This window comes from Zychaea mexicana (genome assembly GCF_025766255.1).
Source record: "Zychaea mexicana strain RSA 1403 chromosome Unknown BDB00scaffold_228, whole genome shotgun sequence".
Lineage (NCBI taxonomy): Eukaryota > Fungi > Mucoromycota > Mucoromycetes > Mucorales > Lichtheimiaceae > Zychaea > Zychaea mexicana.
This window is the reverse complement of record NW_026516891.1, coordinates 3218-12729: the sequence shown is the minus strand read 5'-3', so window position 1 is coordinate 12729 and position 9512 is coordinate 3218. Positions and strand designations below refer to the sequence as shown.

Genomic DNA, 9512 nt, shown 5'->3' with positions numbered 1-9512 from the left:
TTTGTCCCTGCCATATTATCATCACCGCTCAGAGCTATATTTATAGTTTTTATAGAAGCACTTGTAATAACATGCAATACCATCTCACACCCGTTTATGCAGACAACTGAAACATAATGACTACATAATGTATGAGCTTTTGCTTTTATTTTTTTATCCCAGCCGTAACATCTACAGTAACAATAATAAAACCCTACATTCCACCCGTCAGCATATATAACTACCTTATCTACTAAGACCGGCAATGTTCGTGTTGGCATATGCAAAAAGAAAAAGGTAATCGTCGTTGCCATCGTATGTGTGTGAGTACAGCGAATTGCAGAGGAGGGTTATAGTTGTGGTGGTGTGTATGCATCATAGGAATATAATTATCATCGCGTTGATGTGTATACAAACAGCAAAGAAAGAGATGACCGTCATTACGATGATGATGTGCTTGAGTATACAAGTTTTAAAACAAAAGACCGGCGTCATAGTCGCCCTCATGTAATATGGGCGTATATGGTAGTGAGAGGTAAATGCACCAGGCTGTATATTTTACAAGTCATTGGTGGATCAGCGTCATGTTGTATATAATTGTGTATGAGTAATGGAGAAGAAGATTGTTGCGTCGTTCTTGTTGTGAGTACGAATCGTTTGTGCAGGTAGAGGACGATGTTGTATTACGCACGCAAGTCTGACGTTGGAATGGTGCAAGATGGTGTATCAAGTATATACAGAGAAGAAAAAAAACAGTAATTCTGAATGAGCGTATGTCTACTAAAGCTATACCCCAAGCACAACCAGTAACCTTTTCCTTCCCTTGTTCACTTACCCAGCGTTTTTTTAAGCAGTAACGGCGGTCTACTCCTTATCAATCTTGAGCACATGCTTTTTTTAAGAAAACAGTTACCTTCATTTCGTTTTTCAATAAATCCGTGGATTGTGCTGTTTTGGTTTCTTTGTTTTTATTCATCGTGAAGAGAGTAGGAGCCATTTACAAGTGTGCGTCGAAGCTGTTGATTTGCCATGGCGAATGGTAATGAGAAAAAAAAAGGATCCCTGCTGCTGCTAACAAACCCCACACTTTCCACTTACCTCTGCCACCAGCCTCCAATTTGTTTCAAACTCAACCCGGGTAAAATGAAATGAGGGGAAACGCTCAGGCCCTGTTCCCATAGTAGCAAAATAGGCTTATGCGCACAGTGAGTCTCTGACACACCCTTGCCATTTCCTGTACATTAGCCTACAAGCTTCTTGCCACGAGTGAAACAGCCATACTACTACATCTTGACATTGGCTTTGTACTGCTTAACTTCTATTATGTCTTGACTTGAATTGAAAATCTTAAGTACTCAAATATTCTACTCTGCTACACTTAATATATTATCTACTTCAACTTTTATTATGTCTTAGTTGACTAAAACTATGTCCAGGTTGACTGTTATTATGTCCAGGTTGTCTATTATTCATGTTTAGATTGATTAATATTCTTGTCCAGAATGATTTTCATTCATATACAGATTGATTTTTATTTTGTCCAGATCGATTTATATTTATGTCCAGGTCGATTTATATTCATGTCCAGATCGTTTTATATTCATGTCCAGATCGATCTTTATTCATGTCCAGCTCGATTTTTATTCATGTCTAGCTCGATTTTCATTCATGTCCAGCCTAATTTTCATTCTTGTCCAGCTCAATTTTCATTTATGTCCAGATCAATTATTATTCATGTCCAGATTAACTTTTATTCATGTCCACTTAGATTAACATTCATGTCTACTCTGCCTAAAATTAAATCCCTTCTGCCTAAATAAAAGTTCAAACGTCTACTAGGAGATGAAAAATCCTATATGTCTTTTTTCCCCAGGAATATTACTAGGGCTGCAGATTAGTAGGTATATGAATATACTGGGGCAAATTTTTGCTCAGTACTGAGTTTAATCCTTACTATAAGTCAAAAAAGGTTTTATTGATTAAACGTATATTATTGTTTAAATGTATGTAGGAAAAAATAAAAAATTATATTATAATTTTTTTATTTTTGAAATGTTTAAGATATTTTTTTTCTTTTTTTTTAATTCCTAAAAATGTTTAGGTTTTATATAAACCTGTTTAAACTATTTAAACTATAATATCCTTTTGTAATTAATTTAAAACAGGCTAGGAGGTACGACGACGCCCAGTTCAATAGAAAATCAATGAAGTTAGATTTTTTTTAGAACGCTTGACAGTATTAAGAATAATAATTAAATTAGTGGTTTACCACATAATTTATTATTATGAATCAATACTCTATAACTATTACTGCGACGGCGGTGATACTAGCTGTGTTTCTGACGATCATGCTGTAATATTCGCCATTTTGCTTTATCGCGTTTTGACTCGTTGCATACTTGCCAATTACTTACCATAGACGATCAAAGTGGCTTGAATATTCCAGGTAAACTCTCCCACTGACTGCCACTTTATCAATCTACTAAGTTTTTTCTTCTATTGTAGACTTTTGGGAGCTTCCAGAAAATATATGGCGAAACATCACCAAGTACGATTTTCGGTACTATTATCAAAGTGGCTGTACATGCTCCAAAGCCCAAGCACATCAAGTGTACTCACAAGATATCCAACGACTGCTGGCAAAGGTGGAAGCTGGTAGTAATACCTACAAAACATTAAAAAGTTGCAAAAGAATCGCGAAGGTACGACATTTTAATGCAGTCGTCTATAGAACAATCTATATTTATAGAATAATCCAAAAATATAGAATAATAATTATACTATAGTTTAATTTTTATACATTTAATAATTGATGTTTAAATTTAATATATAATATTTTTTTCTTTAAAATAATCTTTAATAATTTGTTTTTTATAAAATCATTTTCTTTAACCCAAGAATTATCATTATTATCATAACCTTTCTATTTAACAAAAAAGGAATATTTATTATTTTCTATTTTATATTCAATTATGTTTTCTATTTCATATATATTATCATCTTTATTTAGGTTTCTCATATTTTCTATTTTCTTACTTGATTTATATAATCTTTTTCTTCTTTTTTTAGTAACTTTTTTTAATTCGGGATAGTCTAAATCACTTTCTTCAGTTATATTATTTTCATTTTCATTGTCATTATTATTATTATTAGTAGAATTTATATTTTCATCAATAATCATATTTTCATTTATATCTAATTTTAAAAAATTATTTTGTATTTCTGTTAATATTTTAAATTTATTAATCTGTTTCATTTCATTATTATAAACAATATTAATTAATCTATTTTCTTATGGAAATCAAAGTTATCAGTTTTCCATAATTTATAATGTTCTTATGTAATAATATTAAATGTATTTGAAAATTTTTCTATATTTTTTGATAAAAATGCTACTTTAATTTGTAAATTTACATATTTAATATCATCTGTCTTTAATGTTGAGTTATAATTACTAAATCTTTAAACTTATTAAATAATTCTTGAAATTGATTTTCTATTTTACTTCTAAAACTTCCAAAGACTTTATTATAATATATTTCTTGTTCATTTAATTTTTCATTTACTTCTTTTCTAATTAGATAGAAAAAGTTATTATCATCTAAATCATATCCTTTATTATTGCATAAATCTTCAAATTGTTCTATAAATAAGTGTAACCTCCATCAATAGCTACACAATCTTGCTTTAAAATTTTATTATATAATTTCATATTTAGAAACATCATACCATCATTAACTTTTCCACATAAATCACTATAAGATACATATATTACTATATCATTTATATCTGAGACAACTTGTGTTCTAATACCAGAACTTTTTAATTTATATGATCCCCCTTTTTGTATTGATATATTTGGTTTATCGTAAGAAATAGAGCTATCATGTCCATCTAATAATAGTGTAATATTTTTAAAATTTTTAGGGTTTTTAATTAATACTGATAAAATTCTTATTTTCATATTTGAGAACATATTTAATAAATAATAATTAACTTTTTTATTTAACGAATCATAATTTGTAATCCACAATTTCTTATAAAATGCATAAAAGCTAGTATATGGAATATAATTTTTTATATCTTTACTAGTATATCCAGATGTTAAATAAAATAATAACATTAAACCTTCTTCGATTTCTATACATGGTGATAGGTATTCAATATTTGAATATAAATTATTTAAGAAAAAAAATACACTTGTATAACCTAATTTTTGTAATAAATCTTCTTTTACTTCATCTATAAATTTTATATTTTTTATTTCAGTTCTATGCTTATATTTATAATTTATAATTTTCCAGTTTTCATTTAAAAAAAGACTATTGATTTAAAACTAATTTATTAATCTTATCTTTTAATTCATTTTTTAAGTTTATTATATTTTCATCATTTTTATTAGTATATTCATTCATAATTTCAATGTCCGATTCTATAATTAAATCCTATATTGGGTAATAATTTTAAACTATATGTAAAATTCAATTTTAGAATTAAAAATATGTAACTTAGCAACAAATAAAAAAACATTTTAGTACTGAAATAATCAATGCATCTTTTTTTGAAAAAGATAAAGATGGATTCATTTTATAATTTACTAGCAAATTGTATACATTTAGAAATCTTTATTTTTTCACTTAAAATTGACAGTGACATAATAAAATTCCTTGTTGTTATGTTGGAAAAAATACTAATTTATTACTGTGTATTATATTTGTTTAAAAGTCCCAGAAATAGAAAAAAAAAGTTACCATGGTAACATAATATATTTGAAGTAATATTTCTTCTATAATAAAATAAAAAAAATAAAATGTTTATAATTATATTTATTCAATAATATTATACTATAAAAAAAATAAAAATATTGTATTTTTTATTAACTATAGTAATTATTTGTTCTTCTCTGTGCGAGTTGCTAATCTTTTAGTCGAAGCAGGAGGCATTCATAAACCACGCAAACAAATACTTCTGGGACCACGAGATCACCAAGATGTCCACGATCTTTGCAACGGATTTAATTGTAGAAGTAAGATAGTTTTGCTATTTAAGTCTGCCGTTACACTTTTTGCTTATTTACTTTTATGTTTGCTGCTAATAGAAAGAACTTGAAGTTATGGAGCGAGTAACGGCTGTAACTACGCTGCAATCACATAATCAAAAGTCATTATCAAGAAGCAACAGCAGTAGCAATAGCGGCAATGAGCAGAATATCAATGATAATAGCAACAGTGGCGGAAGCACCAGTATCAATGAAATCAAAATATTGAAAATGCAGGAGAAAATGTGAGTACGATAGATGCACACAGTCAACATTTGGAAGCCCCGTTGGCAGAATTAGCGATAAAGCTTATGGCTCTAACTATATTGAAAACAGCGATCGAAAAGGAAAGAAAGACAAGAAGACGAAGCAGTTGGTCTGGTATGCACTACTCAAACCATATATTTTGGTCAAACTTTCTGCTGATGTGTTACGCTAACGCTTGCTTTTATTTAGACGCCGGCAAAACGACCAAACAACCCAACAGCCAACACTAACTGAACAATTTGCTGCATATAAGAAAAAAATTCTTGGGGATGCGCTTACCGGCCATGAGTTCAGTATGGAGAATGGTGTTCCCGAGTTGATGTATGTTTATTGATGCTTCCTTTTCATTTACTTATTCTGGTAGATATACTTATTACTTGGCTTATATGGTTATCACCGTCTCTTTATAGGGCTTTGAGTGATGTCATGCTATTAAAGCCTTCCCGATTCAATAAATACACACATGCGCATTTCACTGATCAAGTCCTGAGCGAATGGCACGACAACACTTGGAAAAGCCTACTCGCTGATGTAGAAGAAGAAGCTTCCAGGATTGCCAAAGTTCTTGTTGATTTCATTTATGTATGTATTTACGACATTGGGTTCTCGCTAATGGTTTAATAATATATTCTTTGAACAAAAACAGGACTTGAAAAAGAAACGCATCAGGACACGTGAAGCCGTCCAGAAGTTAGTTGCCATGAGTATTGACAAGAAAGATTGCGAAGCACAACTTTTAATGGGTTTATCGAATTTGTAAGCTCTTATTGTGACTTGTCATGTATTGTGAATGGCTATTAGGTTTGTGCTGATGTCCGCACCTATCTAGGATCCAGAGGCTTCCGTCGAAAACGCTCTTAACTACTGTCACCATGGGTGAAACAGAATTATGGAGTGGTGTTTTCGATCCCATTCTCTCTGCTTTGTTGTTGGATCCTGATCGTAATGTGTCATTGAGATGGTAAGTACATATCTTTTCCGTTTTACATGATCATACACTATGCATGATTTCTTTATTACTTATTCTTTTTGGTTATTACCGATCTGGATGGATATTCGGTCATATATAGGACCAACGTTGTTCCAGATGACGGTAGTGCTAGCGAAGTAGTCCGTGTGCAACCCGACGCAATGATTTGCGAGATTGATCAGCTTAGTTGGGGACGTCCATTGGGATACGGCGAGGCCAAATTGGCAGAACCAAGTCCAAATATCGACTGTTTGGCCAATGACATCTTGAGATTAGTGGTTATGAATGCCAAAGCTGTTGAAAAATCCAAATTGTGTGGTGTTCTAGGGTTCCAGATCCATGGTAAATGTTAAATCCTGGTGTTTTATGTGTGCTACACCCTAATTCATTTTTTGTATATGGCTGTTGATTCTTTTTTTTTTCTAGGTTATAACCTCAAAGTTATATCACTCAGAAAATGCCAAACAGTTCGTTTTATACCATGACTGAAGTACTGGCAATTACTTTTCCAAAGCCAATACAAGAACTGGACTCATTCACAAGCAGAAGCAATATTGAATCGTTACTTTCTCTATACGAAGTTTTTTGGGGGAACTGCCTCAAACAATAAGATCGAGAAGTTGAACGAGGAAATTCGCATCCACCACGCCTCGACATATCGACTATAAAAAATATCAAGGATGGATCCATGGACCGTTCGCGTGAATGCACACTAGACTATTGATAACCAACCTACATTGTATATATTTTCTCATCCTCATTCTATTCTGTTTTCCTTTATCATGATGCTGATCATTTTTCACTGGCACGACTTATATTACTTTTCCTTACTTCCCCTCATCCCATGATGGCTACCAGTTTCTCTTATCAGTATTTCACAATGAGCATCACCTTCAGTTCCTTCTCATTTATCACCATCCTTCTTTTCTCCCAATCATCCACTGTATCATGGCATAGCTAGTGTCAATCCAAAGATATCATTCGCAAGCCGAGAATCGACTATCTTTAAAAAATACAGGAGTATCATATCAAAGATATCACAAGCATATTCAAACAACCATCAAATTTGACGACACGTTATCCCTTCCTTAGAAAATGAAGCAAAGAAAGGTGACTTTGGGCCCATATAATCTGTATTTTCGCTTGAAACTAGTGTGAAATATCAGAACGGAAGAGATGATATTTGTAGACATACCCCCATTTTATCATTCTCATCATACCAAGTGACTTCTTCTAGTATCACTACTGAATGTATTCGGAAGTGTGGATAAGGTGCAAAATTGTAAGCTGTATGCAAGTGTTCTTAGTGAAAAATCAAAGAAGCTTAATAAAGACACAAAGGGAACTGCTACGGACACACCATTCTATCAATAAATTTTCGAGGTTACACGCGAATCAATGGTGCGTCGCAAGCATGGAAAAAGGATCTTATATTCTGTGATATCTTCATTTGTGGGATGTCCGCAACAAGCTATGATAAGAGTATGATTCAATACATAGAGAGATGTCAGAATAAACATAACTTTTTTTTGTTATTCCTTCCAGTTCTACATCAAACAACAGCGTAGGTGTGGTATGCAATTCATTTCGCGCATAGTACCAGTTTCTCATTGGAAATTTGGTCTCTAACCAGACGTTCCTATGTGGCGATTCAGTCATATAAAAGAGAGTGACTATAACTGTACTTTCTTTATCTCTATACACCGATTTACAGATATACTCCACGTCATGGATAAATCGGTTGGCAGTGTGGTAAATCGAAATAAACAAAGACAAATAAGTCGTTTGAGAATGGATTATATTCAAAAGATTGAACAAAGTACAATATCAGCTATAGAAACTATCTTCTTTTATATCTAACTTTCAAACATTGTTTGAGAACTCGGTCTTAACGGAGAAACAGATCTGAAGGTGGAAAGCTTATCAACTTCTTTGTCAGCAAGGACCTTACTGGTGCTTTGCTGTAAGAACGAATAAAAAACTTTTATGATGGTTTGAGATGTGTTCTTGGACGGTTGTTTCATACTTGGTTTCTTTACTGAGTTTTATGAAGGATTCACATTTCAATCCAGCTAGGTGCATGTGCGCAACCGTGTCCCTTATTGGATCCCGGTGCGGTAAAGAGAAACCTTCTATCAAGACATCTGTCTGTACCGGATCTTAGTTTACGACATCACCCCCTTCCAGGTTGCGCTCAGGGGCTGCTTTTGCCTGGTATATTGTATTATGGGAGATATTTGTAATTGTGGTATTAGGTAGGATATATTCAGTAGGTGTAATACCTATATAAATTTACTTATTTTTGTACCCGAACAGATTTGCGCTTGACAAAACGTGTCTTTTCACCACTGTGGTTTCTTTTAAGAGACTGTGTGGTTTTGCTGTTATTTTTGTGTTGGATTTGTTTTAGTGCCTGTTTTTGCTTGGGTTGTTCTCCAAGCCGTTTCCAATAATTGTTTATTGTGGCACGTTGGGTGAATGCTTCATTAGATTCCCAAGTATCTTCATCTGGTTTGTAACCCTTCCAGCGTACTTTATACTCATATGTGCCGGGTGCCGTCTCTCTATGAGCCACTATAGACTCCACCTCAAATAGTTCATCACAAGGTATAATTTCATCTTGAGAAATTAATTTTAGCTGTGATGGTGCATATTCGCGTGCCATCACCTCGTTTTGCTCATTCTTAATTATGTATGCGCCACCTCTGTTGCGTCTTACTACTGTGTATGGACCTTCATATTCTGGGTCTAGTTTTCCTGCCTTTTCTCTCACTTTAATCATTACATGACTGTTAGGTGGGAATTCTATTAAGTGATGCTTTTTATCGAACTTGTTTTGCTGTGCCTTATTAAGAGCTTGTACGCGTTCGCTTATTGCAGGAAAAACTATATTCTCCATATTCCTGATGCGTTCCATGAGCATTTTTTCTGATGCAGGTGTTAATTGACCGTCTTTTGTATAGTCATCGAAACCATTCAACTTTCGTGCAAACATTAATGTGTATGGAGCGGATCCATGTCTTTTTGCTATTTTTGCATTTGTTGCAAGCTGTACACTAGGAACGAATAAGTCCCAATCCTTTACTGCTCCTCTAATGCTCTTTTTCAATGCATTAACTGTTGTGGAGACCCAGCGCTCGGAAACTCCGTTTCCACGCGGGTGGTATGGTGTACTAAGTCTATGATCCAGCATAGTGACTGTTGTTAGCTTCTTTATGATGGAATTGACGAATTCGGTTCCATTATCTGATTGTAAGT

At 33.0% G+C, this 9512-nt stretch overlaps 2 protein-coding genes across 2 annotated transcripts; both read left to right on the top strand.

Annotated features, from left to right (window-relative positions):
• Positions 1–5695: 5695 nt before the first annotated feature.
• On the top strand, positions 5696–6044 carry BDB00DRAFT_751755 (uncharacterized protein; the record flags this gene model as incomplete). The annotated part of the gene is made up of 2 exons (XM_053118630.1): positions 5696–5851; positions 5931–6044. Coding segments are annotated over 2 exons (270 nt in total), but the record flags the coding sequence as incomplete, so codon positions are not given.
• A 100-nt stretch (positions 6045–6144) lies between these two features.
• BDB00DRAFT_751493 (uncharacterized protein) lies at positions 6145–6487 on the top strand (the record flags this gene model as incomplete). The annotated part of the gene is made up of 2 exons (XM_053118626.1): positions 6145–6245; positions 6355–6487. Coding segments are annotated over 2 exons (234 nt in total), but the record flags the coding sequence as incomplete, so codon positions are not given.
• Positions 6488–9512: the final 3025 nt, after the last annotated feature.